The sequence below is a fragment of the Otolemur garnettii genome, unplaced genomic scaffold (assembly GCF_000181295.1).
Source record: "Otolemur garnettii isolate 467f Iridium unplaced genomic scaffold, OtoGar3 scaffold00024, whole genome shotgun sequence".
Taxonomy (NCBI): domain Eukaryota; kingdom Metazoa; phylum Chordata; class Mammalia; order Primates; family Galagidae; genus Otolemur; species Otolemur garnettii.
In genome coordinates, this window is record NW_003852419.1 from 2,375,191 (window position 1) to 2,395,609 (window position 20,419).

General features: G+C 37.5%; 1 protein-coding gene across 1 annotated transcript in view; it reads right to left on the minus strand.

Annotated features, from left to right (window-relative positions):
* LRPPRC (leucine rich pentatricopeptide repeat containing) overlaps nucleotides 1-20,419 on the minus strand; it is a 119,410-nt gene that overhangs the window by 71,592 nt on the left and 27,399 nt on the right. Inside the window, exons 6-14 of the mRNA XM_012804047.2 lie at nucleotides 19,563-19,649; nucleotides 18,854-18,980; nucleotides 18,344-18,488; nucleotides 17,893-18,038; nucleotides 16,962-17,067; nucleotides 16,773-16,880; nucleotides 9,671-9,789; nucleotides 5,853-5,946; nucleotides 2,497-2,563 (exon numbers count right to left, since the gene is read on the minus strand). Of these exons, the coding sequence (XP_012659501.2) occupies nucleotides 2,497-2,563; nucleotides 5,853-5,946; nucleotides 9,671-9,789; nucleotides 16,773-16,880; nucleotides 16,962-17,067; nucleotides 17,893-18,038; nucleotides 18,344-18,488; nucleotides 18,854-18,980; nucleotides 19,563-19,649 (999 nt within the window). The remainder of the gene's footprint in view (nucleotides 1-2,496; nucleotides 2,564-5,852; nucleotides 5,947-9,670; nucleotides 9,790-16,772; nucleotides 16,881-16,961; nucleotides 17,068-17,892; nucleotides 18,039-18,343; nucleotides 18,489-18,853; nucleotides 18,981-19,562; nucleotides 19,650-20,419) is intronic.

Consider the following 20,419-nt stretch of genomic DNA (forward strand, 5'->3'; position numbering starts at 1 on the left):
GTCATTGTTGTTTGGCGGGTCCGGGCTGGGGATTCGAACCCGCCACCCTAGGTGTACGCGGCTGGCGCCCTAGCCGGTTGAGCCACAGGCGCCGAGCCACATCTACCATTTCTAACTCTGTGTGTTCAAGAAGGAAGAAAAATGTACGATCATGTTCTCTATTTGATTATGTATTCTATACTTCTCAATTGTTATTTTTAAAGGCCTGAACATTGTCTTTTTTTTTCTTTTAAATACACAGAACTATTACCAAAAAGATGAGAACTTCACTGGAAGGGCAGCAACATACGATGCCACCTACTTTTCTAACTCTTCTTGCCTACAGTGAAGGTGTTATGGCAAACTCCACTGCGCTCAGCATTGAACAGTATAGAGATTACTGAGGTATAAACATGGAAGCAATAACACACTTGGAAACTCATCCTTTTTGCAGCCACCAGTGTTAATATCTGATTCAGCAAGGCTTACCAATGGCTGCTAAAACCTTTCAGTTCTTGGAAAACAGGATAGATTATCTTAAAGTATCACCCCCTAAAATTCTTACTAATTACAAAGGGAAAGAACTTCCTTTTCAAGGAGGGGATGTGGGAACCCTCATCATACAAAGTGATCAAACTTACCTGGCATCGATGTCTAACACCTGACTTTATATTCCTTCATGTGATACAATAAGAAGTGCCCATAACCTCTGGAGTATTGCTAAAAATGTTTAATCTGAGTTTCATTATGAGAAGAAAAATCAGACAAATACAAAATGTAGGGAACTAGCATAGGTTCTTTAACAGTGACAAAGAAACAAACCAAAAAAAACCAATTATCACAAAAAAATAAAAAAGGTAAAGGAACTACCTTGGATTAAGAGATTAAAGAGACATAGCAATCAAATGCAGTGCATGAACTTGAGAAATTTTGAGAACTGTGAAAATCTGAATATGAACTATGTGTATCAGCTGATAACATGGGGTTATTTGTTGTTGTTTATATATATATATATATATTTTTTTTTTTTTCTTTTTTAAGAGACAGCGTTTCACTTTATCGCCCTCAGTAGAGTGCTGTCACATCACAGCTCACGGCAACCTCCAACTCCTAGGCTTAGGTGATTCTCTTGCCTCAGCCTTCCGAGTAGCTAGGACTACAGGCACTCACTACAATGCCCGGCTATTTTTTTGTTGCAGTTTGGCCGGGGCTGGGTTCAAACCTGCCCCCCTTAGTATATGGGGCCAATGCCCTACCCACTGAGCGACAGGTGCTGCCCTGTTGTTATATTTTTTAAGAGTGATATTGATATTAGGATATATAGATGATAACCTTATCCCTAAGAGATACGTGCTGAAAGATTCAGTGCCATGTCTACAACTTCAAGTTGATTAAAAAAAAAATGTACATCACATTTCTGAGTGTATACACACACACACACACACTTTGCACATAGAGCATGTGAGATGCTGGGCATGGTGACTTGCACCTGTAACCCAGTACTTTGGGAAATGGGAGGATCCCTTGAGGCCAGGAGTTGAGCCTGAGCAACATAGTGAGACCCTGTCCATTGAAGAAAAAAAAAAATGAGTTGGGCATGGTGAGTATAGGCCTGTAGTACCAGCTACTCTGGAGGCTGGGATGGGAGAATCTCTCAAGCCTAGCAGTTTGAGGTTGCAGTGAGCTCTAATGACTCTATTGCACTCCAGCCTGGGTGACTAAGACGTGTATAAGAATGTAAGTAGGCTCGGCGCCCATAGCTCAGTGGATAGGGCACCGGCCACATGCAGCAGGGTTGGCAGGTTCGAACCCGGCCCAGGCCTGCTAAACAACAATGACAACAATAACAACAACAACAAAAAAGCCAGGCCTTGTGGTGGGCGCCCATAGTCCTAGCTATTTGAGAGGCTGAGGCAAGAGACTTGCTTAAGCCCAAGGAGTTTGAGGTTGCTGTGGACTGGGCAATATAGTGAGACTGTCTCAAAAAAAAAAAAAAAAAAAAACAACAAAAAGAATGTAAGTAAATATGACAAAATAGTAACAAATTGATGAATTTAGGTAAACGGTCTATAGGTGGTCCTTTTACTGTTTTTTTTAACACTTTTCTTGATGTTTAAATATTTTGAAAATAAGAAAATTACAAGGGCAAAGTCACTAACATGCCCTAAGCACACAGAGGAGAATAATACAATAATGAATAAGTCATCTTATAATTAAATTCTCAAAGAATAAAGTGAATATACATGTAAATTTGTCTATACCTCAAACAGCACTTTCTCCTTAGAGATAGCATCTTTACCAAATCTGTGTACATTTCATGAAAAAGATGACACCAAGGCTGCCTAGCTACTAAGTAGTTAATCTAACCACTTAAAAGGAGAAATAAACCAGATAAGGTTATTTCAGGTATACCAGAAGTATTTTGGAAAATACATATTTTTCCTCATGCAATAAGTCAAAAAGACAAGATAAATCAGACCGTATTTAGGTAAAGAACATTTAAGTTAGTCATCTTACCTCTTAAAGCCTTGAATTAGGCTGGTTCTAAAAGAATTTAATGAGAAAGACAATGTATTTGATTCCACTGCAAAAGAAAACAACCATTATTAAATCTCAGACCAAATAAACAAACAAACCAAAAAAACCCTACATTATCACATTATACATTTTAGTTTTCATTTTGAAATTTTTATTCAAAAATTGAAAATCTTTTCTTTTTTTTTTTTTTTTGAGACAGAGCCTCAAGCTGTCGCCCTGGGTAGAGTGCTGTGGCATCATAGCTCATAGCAACCTCCAACTCTTGGGCTTAAAGCAATTCTCATGCCTCGGCCTCCCAAGTAGCTGGGACCACAGGCACCCACCACAATGCCTGGCCATTTTTTAGTTGCAGTTGCCATTGTTGTTTGGCAGGCCTGGGCTGGATTCGAACCCACCAGCTCTGGTCTATGTGCCTTAGCAGCTTGAGCCACAGGCGTCAAGCCAAAAAAATGAAAATATTTTCATAGATAATATAGTAATACATGTTTGCAATAAGCAGCCTTTTAATGCATATTTATTTCACCTTGTAAATATACAGTATATGTAATATTTATAATGAGTTTATAAATATTATGTCATATAAACAGTAATTACTAATATACCAGCACCCTCAGATTCTGTCTGATAGGCATACTGAGGCTAAGTTTTTGGACCCTGGCAAAAAGACAGAGACTGTAATACCCTATAGTACATTCATCCTTTAAAGATAGTAGATGAGGAGAAACATTCTTTTCTGAGAGGTGTGTTGGGTTCTCCTGAACCATTCACACTCTGATTTCTCTTTTTTTTTGGTAAGAGAGTCTCACTATGTTGTCCTCGGTAGAGGGCCATGTATCACAGCTTACGGCAACCTCAAACTGTTGGGCTTAAGAGATTCTCTTGCCTTAGCCTCCCAAGTAGCTGGAACTATAGGTGCCTGCCACAAGGCCCCGTTATTTTTTGGTTGCAGTTGTCATTGTTGTTTAGCTTGCCCCGGGCCGGGTTCGAACCCACCACCAGCCTCAGTGTATGTGGCTGGTGCCCTAACCACTGAACTACGGGTGCCAAGCCCACACTTTGTCATTTCATTTTCCACTCTAATCAATGACCTACTGTCACACAAGAATGACAACCTAAAGTCATGGCAAAATAGGTCTTTGCTTCTGTTATGGAATTGACTTTATTGGTCTTTCACTTTTTTGAGCATTTATTTATTTGCTCAACTACTCTTTGGCATTTAATAGTCTACAACCTTCAACGTCATAAGGCTGATAAGACTTGTAAGCAACAGCTTGAGACTGTCTCGAAGAAAAAATACTTCTTCAACTCCTTTAAATATAAATTAACCAACCCACATAAAAAGAATTGTTTCAGATTAGCTACTACATCCCTTAAACAAAAAACATAAGTTCCTCAGTGGTTTTACGACATTTGAAAATCTAAAAACCATTCAAACATGACCCACTATTAGTCACCCAAGGAATTTTAAAGCAGCCACAACCCCAGGCATCTCAGTAGTTTTAACTTTGCCTGATCAAATTAATTTCCATGTCTATCAACATTTAGTGGGAAAATGTTTCCTACTACCCCAAAACTTAATTAAGATAGTCCATTTACTCTTCTAAACTAACTGACATACCTAGTAAGGTAGTAACCAATAGGGTAGACCTACGAGCTGCCTACACTAACTACCAGCAATTACAGTACAAACTGCTCTTCAAAGACCTATAAATTGAGGGAGGGGAGGCAGGTACTGACTGGAATAAGCACAAATATTCTTTAGTCTTCACCTTCCTTTTTCTTCTTTTCCATGTTTAATAAATAGCCTCTTGAAGATTTATTTTTATACTATTCAAAATAGTATTTCACAGAATATTATCAAGTTTTTATTTACTAAAAAGGTGACCAGAAACATTTCAGCAAGCTGGAAGGCTGCTGACAAAAAGCATCTAGTTTCCTTAGCAACAAACAAGTCAGACAAGTCTGAAAAATCAAGAGGCTGACAATGAAGTGAAATGGATGGCATGATAAAAGGAAAAGGCAGCGCTCGTGTGTGCACCTTCCCAGCCCAGATTCCTCTGCTAATGCCTCTCTGTTTTCATCTTGTCAGTATGGAAAATCTATGAATTATACAGAGTGGAAGGCAAAATCAATACACTTAGATAGCAGCCAGCATTACTAGCCAAACTTCGACTCGATTATACCTTTAACGGTCACCATTTTCCATGTGGGACACTTTGCCTTTCCCTTACAACATTATAATGCACTATTTTAAATGACATGTTGTACACAAGTAACATATACCAATAACCTGGTCTTTACAAAGCTTCCACCTATATTATACATTAATCAGAGCTTAACTTTTAACATTTTATGGAGCTAAAACTTGGTATATTTCTGTGCTATGTTTTTAATATGGTGTACTTTCCACAGGCTCTAAAAATTGGCAACACCTTATGTACTTATTAAAAATGAAATGGACTGGGACGCCAGCCCCACATTCCGAGGGTGGCTGGTTCAAATCCAGCCCCGGCCAAACTGCAACAAAAAAATAGCCGGGCATTGTGACGGGTGCCTGTGGTCCCAGCTGCTCGGGAGGCTGAGGCAAGAGAATTGCTTAAGCCTAAGTGTTGGAGGTTGCTCTGAGCTGTCTACAGAGGGCGACAAAATGAGACTCTATTAAAAAAATAATAATAATAAAAATAAAATAAAATGTACTAAATAAAGTCAGAAAATTTGCTTTTGGCTCAAATCACTAATCTTGTGCAAATCACTTAACTTCTTTATAGCTTTCTTCATCCATCAATGGAGGTAACTGAATTACCATTGTGGTAAGAATTTGAAAGCACATCAGCATTTTTAAATGTTTAATAAACATTTGCTGTGTTTTTGTTAACAAAGGCTAGAAGATGGCTTCATGTAACTTAACTTTACAATAATCAAGAAGTTAGCTTAGAAAACCCTTTCCAGAAATAGTATCTCACCTGATTTTTACAACCACCCCTGCAAGGTAGATAGGTACTATACCCATTTAATGAAACTGATGTAGAGTCGCATTAGAGTTGTTAGGAGACTTATTCCAGGCCACATAATCAGTGGCTGAATTATAAAGAAGACCTAAGTCTTCAAGGTCCTCAGTCCAGCCTCCACTGTAGCATCATGTTATATCCAAGGTCCTTCCAACTTTAAAATTACTTTCAATTTATCCACAAGTTCATCTCATAACTAACTTATCAGTGTGGCTATAACAAAACATATACAAACTTCCTTCCTTTCACTGCATGAAGTGCCCAGCATGCCTCCATAATAACACAGACTAACACTTGTCAAGTTCACTTCTCATATTCCATACTTACAAACTGATAAAATATAGTCTAAGTTCCCATTTACTGCTTCACTTTTCAGCTCAGCTTGAGTAAGCGTATCATCTTTAGGAAGACATCCATTTTCCTACGGATAAAGCATATGTCAGTGATAATATGCCTCGGCTAAATATTGTGATACACCATTCAAATTTCCTGTTTTCCTATTCTTTTTATCACCATATTCTTTGACAAACTATCATTTTAAAAAATCATTTTCTAAAACAACATATAAGCTAAATAATTAACTCTAGCCTAAAGTTTTGAGATGTAGCTCCAACATTAAAAAATTAAATGCTTATCCTCTAATAAAGATAATCGGTTACCCTTAAAAGACATGCCTTCCAGGAAATTACTACTGAAGACACTAGAACGGGGGTCCTCAAACTTTTTAAACACGGGGCCAGTTCACTGTCCCTCAGACCATTGGAGGGCCGGACTGCAGGCCCCGAGATGAGTCGGCTGCTAAGCAGGACAGGCAGCGGTGGCAAAAACACCCAGCAGGTCGAATAAATGTCCTAGGTGGGCTGCATGTGGCCCGCGGGCCATAGTTTGAGGACGCCTGCACTAGAACAACTCTTTCATCAAGGCAAAACAAAAATTCAATGCATGCATCTAAAACAATGTTTGGGAGCATATAGTGAGATACGGATCAAACTTAATTTAACTTTAAGTGGTTCTTCATTTGTCCTAACATCATTTGTTTAATAATTTAAGTATATAAACCAATATTTAGTTCAAACACATTACTGAATCATTTGATAATAGTGAAATGTTAAAAATGACCCAGATAACCAATAAAAAACAATGTATAAAAATAATTTATAATATATCAACACAATAAAACAGCATATGAGCATAAAAAATAAATTGTGGAATGATATATTGTTATAGAAAGGCGCCAGGGGAAAAAAATGTAGGTTGCCAGGTAATATGAGAATAATATAATCTACTTGTTGCTGAATAAGGTTTCTCAAACATCCTCACATCTGAAATAACATACACACAAAACAGTAATGACTCTCTCAAGGACCTGTGGAAGAGCTGTGTAGTCTTATCCCTTGTATTTTCTATTTTATCAACAAACATATGAGGTTGAACAATTAACTTTGCCAACTCATCCTAGAAGAAGTGTTCCATCCCTCATTACTAAATATCAGTATGGTCACCTTCGAAGTACTCCCTAGGGGAAGCTATGCGCCAAGGTCAGCACCTAGTCCATCCTTCACAGCAACTTTGAACTCTTTTTTCCTGGAATGCCCATCAGAGCTGTCATCATATGAGGTCTGACATTTAAGTTCACAAACTCATCCTAGAAAAAATGCCTTGAAGGGTGGACTTGGCGGTGTCCCGGGAGCATAGTTTCCCAAGGGGAGTATTTCAAAGGTGACTATAGTGATACTCAGCAATGAGGTACGGAGCACTTCTTGAATGAGTTTACAAACTTAATTTGAGACCTCATATGTTATGGGATATTTTCAAACTCACAAAAAACACAATTTTTATTGTATAAATGAAAACAAAAAGCCTATCAATACTGGGAATTCAATTAAGCACTTAACAGAATAGTTGTTCTAGAGCCAGTAATACTTCCCACTATCAAAATTCCAAAAAGGGAGGAGAAACATAGTTGAAATAAAAATGAATGTAACTGAATTTAGGATATGTTTCCACATTAGTTTTGGTTCTTCCTACTCATGAGTGAGAAAGTACAAGTAGTAATCAGGAGACATTAAAATCTTGGGCTGTATTTCTGCAAAAACAGAAGACACTTGGGAAAAAAAGAATACGTGGGAAAGTTGCTTTTTAAAAAAGTTCTTAAACAGTAAATTATTACAGCACAGGCTCAAAATAATACACTAAGGACTTAGGGAGAGAGGTAAAGATCTTAAGACATGAACTTTAACTTAATGAAGACTGTAACTATTTTAAAGGAAAGAAAGGAACTTTTTAACATTATTATAAAAATCAAGGGAGGGAGAAGAAAGGGGATTGGTGTGCTCTCACCTAAATCTGCACAATGTAAGGGCATATGGCACACCTCCTGGGTGAAGGTCTCAACTACAACTTGGACTTTACCTAATAATGTAACTTAATGGCTTGTGCCCTCCTGTTAACCTGAAAGTTTTTTTTTTTTTAAAGTCAAGGTATTATGTGAATAAACAGATCTTTCAAACGAAGTATTCCTTATTAAGTATTAGGTGCAATGCCATGTTGCTGCTAATTATACAGCACTGGGCTTTGAAATGCAACCTTTGCTCATCCAATGCACCTTCCAAGTCAGCTTCTTCAAATGCCTCTTTATCAACATCTTGCCTATCCCACTATGGACAAGAACTACGTGGCAGGAAAATAACAAAAGATCGTTTTAGAAGACCTAAGAATACAGAATAGTAAACATGCAAGGTGTCCATAAAGTTCATGTACAATTTAAAATAGCCACCTATTGGCCAGGTGCTGCCTCAGCCTGTAATCCTAGCACTCTGGAGGTCCAACGCAGGAGGATTGCTTGAGATGATGAGTTCGAGACCAGCCAGAGCAAAAGTGAGACCCCGTCTCTACTAAAAAACAGAAAAACTTGGGCTGGGCAAGGTGGCTCATTCCTATAATCAGGCGGGTGAACTGCCGAGCTCAGAGGTTCAAGACCAGCCTGAGCAAATGCAAGACCCCATCTCTAAAAAAACAGCAGAGTATTGTGGTGGCTGCCTGTAGTCCCAGCTACTAGGAAGGCTGAGGCAAGAAAATCACTTGAGCTCAAGAGTCTGCAGTTGCTGTGAGCGATGACGCCATGGCACTCTACCACTCTACCAAGGGGGACAAAGTGAGACTCTGTCTCAAAAATAAATAAATAAATAAAAATTTAAAAAAATAGAAAAACTGAGGCAAGAGGATAATTTGAGCCCAGGTTGCCCATAAAGTTCATGTGGAATTTAAAATAGCCAACTACTGGCTGAGCGTGGCGGCTCATACCTGTAGCTCTAGCATTGGGTGGGGGGGGGGGGGGGGGGAGGCTGATGGATAGCTTGAGATGACAAGTTCGAGACTAGTTACTGTGAGCCATGATGCCATGGCACTCTACCCAGGGTGACAGCTTGAGACTTTGACTCAAAAAAAAAAAAAAAACCCAAACAAAAAAACACCAAATAAAATAGCCAACTATTTAAACTACACACAAACTTTATGGATACCCTGTACTACTACTGCATTTATGACAATTCAGATGGGAGTGAAAACAAATATTGCAAAAAGTGAAAATTGCACTTGTGCATGAGTGGGATTAAGAAGTGGTATTAGACTACACACAGTGGCTCATGCCTGAAATCCTAGCACTCTGGGAGGCAGAGGTGGGTGGACTGCCTGAGCTCAGGAGTTCGAGACCAGCCTTAGCAAAGTGAGCCCTCCTGTCTACTATACTCCCAACTACATGGGAGGCTGAGACAAGATAATCGCTTAAGCCCAAGAGTTTGGGGCTGCTGTGAGCTTTGACACCATTAGCACTCAACTCAGGGCACCTGAGTGAGATTCTGTCTAAAAACAAAGACGTGAATATTGTTTTAATTTTTTTCTGGCAGTGGCATACTGTCTTTCAACACACAAGAAAAATGTTGCTTTACCTTTATAAACTTTTAAAGCTTAACCACTCACTATAAATCTTATACCAACTAATATTTTTACAAAGATTTAGAAAATTGCACACAGACTTGACCACTATTAGTCCTTAGCTCAGTGACTTTTTATTTTTTGGTGACCACTAAGTTTTAGGAAAGAAAGATGTTTTGTTCAACTATGAAATTAAAACACGTTTTACTCACCTGCAAAGCAGTATGGACCGACTTCACACTGTCAAAGGATGGAAACACATAATTTACATAAGTCTCCTGATCAGGATCTATTCCCAATTCATGCATTCCTTTGAGGACTTCAATTATTCCTGTAATATAAAATTTAGAAGCACAGAGATTTAAAAAAAACTTGAATTAAATTAACACAAGACCAGAAAATTCATTTTCTGAACCACAATGTAGGAAAATCGTTTAGCACACTGTTTATCTGAAAGAGAAAGCAGAAAAGCAACAGAATAGGGAGATATGATAATGCATTTTTAAAAAATCTTTCCTTTTCTCATATCCCTCTATTAATTTAATGGTGAGTACTGAGAAATTGTCCTTGAAAGTCTGACTTTCAATTGAAATTGATCAATTAAGCAATGTGCCTCACATTTCTGGCACCGCAACTGAACAGCACTATTTTCCACTATTCTATAACATATTATATGATAAACACCATTGCTATTATAGAGCAATGATGAACTTACACAATAAAACATGATGAGAATAAATGCTGAAAGGGGAAGGGACTGGAGTAGGGGAAGGAGAGGGGCTCTGTCAAAGACGAAACAAGTTTCAAAATCTGTGTTTTAATTAAGAACTTATATAAAAAAATCTCTAATTGTTACTACCTTCTGACTTCATATAAGAATGAAAAATGAAGAGAAAAACTGATTCTATTGAGTTACTATCTCATTGTATTCAAAACTAACTCCAAAGTCTAATAAGTTATTTATTTTGTCTCATCCCAGACTCATAAAAATCTCTTATAATAACTTCTTAATAACTATTAAGTCACTTCATGCATGGTTTCCAAGTTCTAGGTAAGTTCAAATAGTACAAATCTATTTGTTTTGAGATCTGACTAATGAGATCTGACTCATTCTACCCAACTGCCAAACTACTCAGGTGTGACCTAACTTGACAGAGGCTACATTTTAATAAAAAAGAAAGGGGGCAGCACCTGTGGCTCAGTGGGAAGGACACCAGCCCCATATGCCAAGGGTGGCAGGTTCAAACCCGGCCCGGCCAGCTAAAACAGCAATGACAACTGCAACAAAAAATAGTTGGGTGTTGTGGCAGGTGCCTGTAGTCCCAGCTACTTGGGAGGCTGAGGCAAGAGAATTGCCTAAGCCCAAGAGTAGAGGTAGCTGTGAGCTGTGATGCCACAGCACCCTACTGAGGACAATAAAGTGAGACTCTCTCTCTCAAAAAAAAAAAAAAAAAAGGAAATAATTCTTTTCCTTTTAAAACTTCCTTCTTTGGCTTCACTACTTTCTTTTTTTTTTTGAGACAGAGCCTCAAGCTATCCCCCTGGGTAGAGTGCCATGGCTTCACTGCTCACAGCAACCTCCAACTCCTGGGCTCAAGCGAGTCTCCTGCCTCAGCCTCCCAAGTAGCTGGGACTACAGGCGCCCACCACAACACCCGGTTATTTTTTGGTTGCAGCCATTATTGTTGTTTGGCGAGCCCGGGCTGGATTCGAACTTGCCACCTTAGGTGTACGTGGCTGGCACCTTAGCTGCTTGAGCCACAGGTGCCGAGCCGGCTTCACTACTTTCAAAATTTAAAACTTCTCAAAATCTGTTTCTGCTCTATATTATCTCCAAAAAAATTACATTTCTATAAATTTGTTATATAATAAACTAATACAAATAATCGGTCATAAATTCCCACTGAGTATACAAAGATGCAGGCAAGTCTAACTACATTATGAACTTTTGTACATTTCTTTTCGATAAAATTTGGATTATATACTTGATTGTAGTCAAAAGACCTGGAAGCAACACATAAAATGTATTTTTATTTTTTTAATTTTATTTAAGAAGATATTAAAACATCATGTTTGTTTATTTTAAAATATATACATTTCTTATTTGTCATTCATATCAATAATACTGGTTGAGGGAAATAATTAACCTAATATCTTTTTTTTTTTGGGTAGAGACAGAGTCTCACTTTATCACCTTCAGCAGAATGCCATGGCATCACACAGTTCATAGCAACCTCCAACTTCTGGGCTTAGGCGATTCTCTTGCCTCAGCCTCCCAAGTAGGAGACTACAGGCACACACCACAACGCCTAGCTATTTTTTTGCTGCAATTTGGCCGGGGCTAGGTTTGAACCCACCACCCTCGGTATATGGGGCCGGCACCCTACTCATTGAGCCAGGCATCGCCCTTAACCTAATATCTTTAAACTTCAGAGGTTCAAATGCATTTTTCAAGATGTAAAAATTATAATGCAAAAAACAGTCTCCAGTTCAAGCAGTTTTCAGGGTTAACTTTTTTCTTTCTTTCTTTTTTTTTTGAGACAGAGTCTTACTCTGTTGCCTGGGTAGAGTGCCATGGTGTTAGGCCTAAGCTAAAGTAGAAAAATACCAGTTAACTCCTGACAAATTTCTGGGCTGCAAGCCCTCAACAAAATAGATTAAGTATGGTTCACTCCCAAGATGGATGGGAAAGTACTCACTAACTTACTTTAACTCCCTAAGAAATGAACCAACTATCCCTGGACTAACCTTTAAACACTACCAGGTGGAAAGAATACTGAGACAAAGATGTCTTTGTCTTTCTGTGTCTGGCTTATTTCACTTAGCATAATGTCCTTCAGATTCACCGTATTGCCACAAATGACAGGATTGTTTTCTTTTGATTTTGAGACAGGGTCTTGTTCCGTGACCCAGGCTGGAAGCCAATGGTGTGATCATAGCTCACTATTGTCTTAAACTCCTGGTGCTCAAGGGATCCTCCTCCCTCATCCTCTTGCAGCACTTGGATTACAGCCATGAGCTACCATGCTTGACCATAAATTGCTTTTTAATCACTATTAATAAAACCGGTGATCTAATGTCCTCAGTGTCCTTTCTGACCAGTAATGAGCGATTATTTTCATGACTATGGCTTAAAGTAAATAATTAAGTTTCTGATATGAAAACTCTGGTGGTAAGACAAAAAAACAAGCTGTGGAGTTTAAAGAGACCTAGACTCTTCCCAGACTTTTCACTCTGGTTCTATCACATATTGACGGTGTAAAATAAATCTGAGCAAGGAGCCCTAATTTCTTAACTTAGATACTAGGAATGCAAAATGCCAGGAATTGTGTCTTCTAATCGCTTTCACACACATTGCTTTGCTTAATCTTTCTAACTCTTAATACTATCCATAGCCTACACAAGGCAATAGGGATCAAGGCACTCAATGAACAGAGCAATTTTCTGACCTAATGGAGTCCATGTCTACTGAATGGATGCAAGAAAAGTTCCAGGAACTGAAATATTATCCATGGAAGAAATTCTTATGATCTCAACCTAGAAGAAGACTGAAGACAACAAACTAACAACTATAACACTCTGAACAAAAAAACCCCAAATATTACAACTTAGCTCAGATCAGTATAGCAAATTATATTAACAAGGCTTTCAACTCAGTCTACTTAGGGTAGAAGCAGAGATGCTTCTCTATATAAATAAAGCTGGACATGTCTTTAGAGGTCTGTTAATTAAGTAAATAAGCCAGACACAGAAAGATAATACCGTATGATCTCACTTACATGAAGAATCTAAAACAGGTAGCCTGGTAGCACCTGTAGCACAGTGGGCAGGGCGCCAACCACATACACCAAGGCTGGCGGGTTCGAACCCAGCCTGGCCCAGCTAAAACAATGACAATTGCAACAACAAAAAAAACAGCCTGGTGTTATGGTGGGTACCTGTAAGTCCCAGCTACTTAGGAGGCTGAAGCAAGAGAATCGCTTAAGCCCAAGAGTTTAAGGTTGCTGTGAGCTGTGACACCACGGCATGCTACCCAGGGCAACAACTTGAGACTCTGTCTCAAACAAACAAACAAACAAATATACATATATATATTCCTATGTTCTAAATGTAGAAATAAATGGATTCCCAATCTCTATAAACTTAGAAAATCTAAACTAAGACTAAACAAAATATCTAGTGAAAATATTTCAATGCAGCCAAGAGAAAGTTTATAAATCTAGAAGAAAGTCTCAGTTTATAAAGTTTTTATCAGAATTAAAATAGTTCCAGCTACCTGGAAAGATATATATGATTTACCCGTTGAACTTGACCAACTACGACTGCTTTGCTCCAGATGACTTTATGTTCTATCCAGGGCACTCATCTGATTAGGAGGCTATTTTCTCACTCTTTGAAAAATGTTTCCTCTACTCAACCACTTCACTTAACAGGCTTTCAGATCAGCCCTTCCTTGTAAATTTTACCCCTTTTACATTCTTAGTTTTATGTTTTCTAAATACAACAAGGGATATGGATCCCTACTAATTCTGGGCTATTTCCTCTCAGTGAGGCCAACTTGCTACAAATGCATTATTCTTATGTGTGGAGTTTTCTACTTGTGTCACAGAGGAAAATACTAGTAAGATGAACCATGAGGAAGCCATTATAAGTCTTTATTAGAGATTGGTAATGGCTAAACTTGAAGCCAGGAAAATTTAACAGAAATTTGATTATCCAGTTAAAAACGCTTTGTTCAGTTTTATCTGACCTCCAAGTATCTTTCTCTGATTTCCTGAAGGGTTTTATTTATTAATCACAAAACATTCCCAACATTTTCCATCACTGTAGCCAACACTTTCCTTTTTCTTTCTTTCTTTTTTCCATAGACAAAGTCTCACTCTGTTGCCTGGAGTAGAGTGCCATGGCCTCAGCCTCGCTCAATCTCAAACTCCTTGGCTCAAGCAATCCTCCTGCCTCAGCCTCCTGAGTGGCCAAGCTAATTTTCTATTTTTGGCAGAGACAAGGTCTCGCTCTACTCAAACTGATCGCAAAACTCCTGACCTCAAGCAATACTCCTGCCTCAGCTTTCCAGAGTGCTACGATTCCAGGCATGAGCCACCATGCCTGGTACATTACTTCTGTTATTCCTAGCAGTTGATATATGACTTTCAATACACAAAGAACACAGTCCCTGCACAAGTCAAGAATGTCACTTTTTTACCTTAGACTGAAGAAACTACATAGAATACGTACAGCCATTCCCCTATTTCATAAAGAATATAGAATACATATTTTACTATATTGTAGGCCCTCCTGGCAAAGAAGAACATAGTTCTTATATTTATTTATTTATTTAGAGACAAAGTCTCACTCTGCAACCTTCCGTAGAATGCCATGGCACCACAGCTCACAGCAACCTCCAACTCTTGGGTTTAAGCGATGATTCTCTTGCCTTAGCCTCCCAAGTAGCTAGCTGAGACTACAAGTGCCCACCACAATGCCTGGCTATTTTTAGAGATTGGGTCTTGCTCTTGCTCAGGCTGGTCTTGAACTCCTGAGCTCAGACGATCCATCTGCCTCAGCCTCCCAGAGGGCTAGGATTACAGATATGAGCCACGGCGCCTGGCCAGAACATAGTTTTTAAAACAGACAATCTCTTACTCTCTTCTAGTCAGTTTTCTCAATAAAGCCTAAGATTTTATATTTTTCCAAATAAAACCATCATTGATTAAAAAATGTGGTAACCTCTTTTTGAAATGTCCTTAATATAAAAATTGGTCCCTAAATTTTAAACAACCTCTAAGAATGCTTGTAAAATAAATACAGTAAAATATTTACATAAGTCTAACATGAAGGTATAAAAAGAATATTTAAATAGGAGGACAGAAATCTTCTGTTCTAATCCCGATGTTACTGACAGATAAGGAACAGAAGGCCCGTCGCCGAAACTCCCTGCAGCTCTCAGTTGTTTAAATAATGTATGTGATCTTCCAACAGGCACCTTGGCGACCTAAATTCTGAGATGCTAAGAGGGATTCAAGATAAAGCCCATTTTCTACTAGCTCTACTACTAAAACGACGGAAAGAAATTACCTGAATTCTTTTATATTTACTAAGTAGGAAAAGTGCAGTAACAAATTCAAGTCCATGGCGATAAGGTTGAGGAAGGCAAATTTACCTTATGAACGACACACAATTCAATGGAGTACCAAAAATATTTTCATACCTGTGACAAGGTGGACAATACAAACCTGCCTAAAGAGTTCGATGACATAACATGAACTTTCTGTGCTTTAAAAATACTGCCTTAAAAGTTACCTTCTGGAGCTTTCAGAACTACAGGCTACACAAAGAGTTAATCAACTAGCATATTGTTTTCACAAAGATTTTTCTAAAAAGGATTTAGAGACTTTTATAGCCAGAAACAATTAGGGAATACTTGTTTCACTATTTCTTTTAAGCCAGAAGACGACCATGTATTTAAAATAAAATTGCAATATGAAAGTCTGCTAAAAGCACTTTTTTTGTTGTTTGTGCATTTTGTTTGTCACCCAATGTCACACTAACAACTCTGCATCTCATTCCAAAGCACATTATACTGCGAGATAAAATGAAAAAGACCATTTTTTGTTTCCCCAAGGGGAAAGTACTTCTGTTAAAAGCATCTTTTTATGAGACTACTCTTTCTGAATTACCAATAATGCAAACCAAAGAATTAGATACTGTACTCTAAAGTTTAATATTTGTTCAATTCTTATTCATATCCTATAGATATCCCATGTGTATGAGGGAAAAGTATGCTAAATGCTGAAATGTACTTAAGAAGCTCAAAGATTGAACATTTCTGTCCTTCAATCAGTAGGCTGTCAGGTCATGAGTACTCATTCTGCAATAAAAGTTTTCCTGCCTTTCCTATTATTAAACTAAGCTCAGTTAAAAAGAAAGAGATTGGTTCACAAAGAAAATGGCCATACTCTTTGTTTTCATGAACCCGATTTCATATAACTTTATCTGTATTAAGGCTGGACAAACTAATTTCAAACCCTACATGTACTATCAAGAACTTAATGAATTGTTTAAAGCTACACTCCAAGTTTGAATATCAAAATCAGAGATGAATCAAGGAACAAAATTAAGATGAAATAGATCCATGTTTTGTTTTTTTAAATGCTTACATACTACTTTACTGTGATTTAAAATGACTCCATTTTCTTATAATATCTAATGCTCAGGAGTTAAGTGTGCTTTCCCCAAGAATTCAATTAGATACGCGCACAAACTGTTACAGTGGCTCTCTGAACCACTACACGTTGATAAAAGGCAAAATCTAACCTTGAATGTTTTTCTTCTTCTGATGCTTAACTAGCAATGGCCAAAAATAGTGAATTCTGACAGGAGACCCTTCTTCCTTCATAGTCTTCATTAGAACTTTTGCCAAATCTGAAAGAGGTATCATGAAATATTACAAAGCTATCTCAGTGAAAGTCCCTTATATTGGTTTGAACTGTAAGAATACAGTACCAGCTTTATTGGCCTGCAGAGCACAAAGGAGGGTGAACTGCAAAGGAGACGAGTGCATCTGGGCTTCCTTTAACTTCTTACAGTAGTGTATCAGCTTCTCCATAGGCTATGAGGAAAAAGTCACCACATCAGCTAGAGTTACAAATACCACCACCACCACCCCCAATCTGACCTGCTGTACCACTTTGGGGATGAAAAATTTTTATTTTTTATTGATTTATTTATTTTAGAGACAGAGTCTCACTTTGTCACCCTCTGTAGAGTGATGAGGCATCACAGCTCACGGCAATTTCCAACTCCTGGGCTTAGGCTATTCTCTTGCCTCAGCCTCTCAAGTAGCTGGGACTACAGGCTCCCACCATAATGCGTGGCTATTTTTCCTATTTTTTGTTACAGTTTGGCCGGGGCTGGGTTTGAACCTGCCACCCTCGGTACATGGGCCAGCACCCTACCCACTGAGCAACAGGAACCACCCAGGGATAAAAAATTTAAATCTCTCATCTTCTTCCCATCAAAAAATCTTACAACAAAAAACAAGGGTTTTGTTGTTGTTGTTGTTGTTATTCTGAGACAGAGTCTCACTATGTTGCCCTTAGTAGAGTGCTGTAACATCACAGCTCACAGCAAGCTCAAACTCTTGGGCTTAAGCGATTCTCTTGCCTCAGCCTCCCAAGTAGTTGGGAATACAGGTGCCTCTCACAACGCCCAGCTATTTTATTGTTGCAGTTGTCATTGTTGTTTAGCTGCCCTGGGCCAGGCTCGAACCTGCCAGCCTCAGTGTGTGTGGCTGGTGCCATAACCACTGTACTACGGGCACTGAGCCAACAAGGTTTTTAAAATGTTTACAATTATTCTAATCTCATAAATTTTCTTATAAAGAATCTATTTCGTTGCCAATTAGTGTCTACAAAGTAAACAAAGGACAGAATACCACGTTCATAGTCACACAGTGTTGTAAAAAGAAACTGCCAAAGTCACTCAAACCATCTTCCTTGGATAGAGGACATGCGAGTAAAATTTGCAAGGCTGTATCTTCCAACTTTTCAGTAACTAAAAGCAAAATGAGATTCATTGCATCTGGGAAGAAAACAAAGACATCTTTTGTTATGGAACTGGACAGTATTTTCACAGTGCAACCAATACTAAAGACAAGATACAAATTGCAAAAACCAAAAGAATATATCCGCCTACATCACAATAAAAACTTTCAAATCTAAATATCCCTATGTATTCATTAACTCGTATTTTTTAGTTTATTGAGCTTGACTTTAAGAGTCTATGTCCACCTACCACAATCCTCTACTGTTAGAGTATGCCCTTTCCATCATATAATAGCAATTCAATTTTTTAAAAATCATATAAATAAATTTTTTAAAAAATACCTGGAATATATCTTCTTTCGTACCCAATTTTTTCCAAAATTTCTGAGGCATGTTGAGGATACCCAGCTTTACTGAAGCTAAAGATAATTTGTAATAAATCACGGTCCATAAGGTAAAGCTCGGACTCCTCCACCTTCTTGAGTGTCTGTAAGATGGTTTCAGAAATTAGAATAAATTACAAATCAGTGCTTTTTATTTACATGTTAAAGCTAAGTAAGTCAAAATATCAAGATTCACAAATTAAGAAAAATACCACCTAAAGATTTAGGACTTCTTTTATAAAACAGGAAATATTCTACTTTAACCATAACTGTTATTTATCAGCATCAAGATAGCAAATTATCACAAGAATTCCCCTCAAATACTACTCTCTACAAGTAGATATCTTTAAAAATAGGTATAAGCTATACTTTTCTGCTTCATGCAAAACATAAATTTATAAAAACAAATAAATTAACACAAATAAACATAAATCTTACAGTATGCTTCTTTACATGACCCAAGTCATACCTGCTTGACATGGTCAATGTCGCCCTTTTCAGCATATGCATGCAGTAATGACAGGTATGTGTCTGGACCAGGCTCAATTCCAGTCTCTTTCATCACTGTGAGAATATTCTGTGCATTCTCCATATCTCTGTAAGTTAATTCAAAGGAAATAAATTACTATACCATTGGGGAATGTAATATTAATTAGTTAAACTAAATTATGTTACCTATGCGCATTAAAATAAAAAATGTTAAGTACCATTTGGAATTATGCTGTTGGAAAAGGACAAATACATATTAAACTGGTTATGTTTCTGAAATAATAAAAGATCATAAACATCTGATATTCCTAAAAACCAAATTATATAAAAAATTACAGATATTAAATAATGTATCCTCTTACATTAAATATGTTAAATAAGTTATGACTAAGATTACCTTTTAAAGGACAACATTAAGTAAATTATTTTTCAAAGAAAAAGCAGTTTCCACAGCAGTTAATAAATTACGAATTGGGCTACTTCACATCAAGTCCAATTTTTTAAATTAAATATTTTCAAACAAATGTTTCATAAAACAAATTTAAGAGCAAGTTATAAAAATAGTAATATGTTCTACCTCATCTACTCCATTTTTTAAAGGGTAGGTAAACACATTTTAGAAATTTTCTACAATAATTTTTCCTAATTCAAACCTTGTGTAAGAACCAAAACCTTAGGTTAAACATTACCCAGCTCTTGCATGGCCTGTAATAAGGGCACTGAACACCGTCTCTGTGATCGGAAGATCCTTAGTTTTCATAAATCCAAGAATCTTGCTACAATAAAAGAGAAATGAAGATATTCCTTAGAAATGTTCACCAAAAATACTTTTTATAACATGTATCGAATAAAGCTTTGTCTTCAAAAAGTAAGACACACTTATATTTACAGATTGAGAATTTATCTCCATCCCACAAAATCCCACTCCCTGAAGTACCAGAAATATTGAAGTGCTCTTTTTAAAAATATAAGGTAATTTTAAACAATCTCATTGTCCTACACCACTAATCTTTTTAAAGCATAAAGATTGTGATTAATTTAGTTGTTCATTTTATTACTTGTATCCCAATCTTCAAACCAAAAGTATGAAATTTTATATAAGCAGAGAAATGTTGCCACTGATTTTACATGAATCAATGGGATGAAGGAAATATTCCCAGTTTTGTTTGTGTAGCAGGCCTGGGGCTGGTGCACTAACCGCTGAGCAATGGATGCCCAGTCATTATTTCCAGTTTTTTTTTTTTTTACGTTAATTAAGTATACCTTTATTTCAGTGAGTTATCCCTAGTTTTTATAAATGAACAGTATAAATGGCCAACATTTTCCTTAAGAAATATCTTTTAAAAAAGTAAAGCCAGCTTTATACATCAACAGTTTTTTCTTTTTTGGAGACAGTCTTGTTTTTTGACCCTTGGTAGAGTTGCTGTGGCGCCATAGCTCACAGCAACCTCAAACTCTTGAGCTCAAGTGATTGTCTTGCCTCAGCCTCCCAAGTAGCTGGGAATACAGGCTCCCACCACAACACCGTGGGCTACCTTTTTTTTTT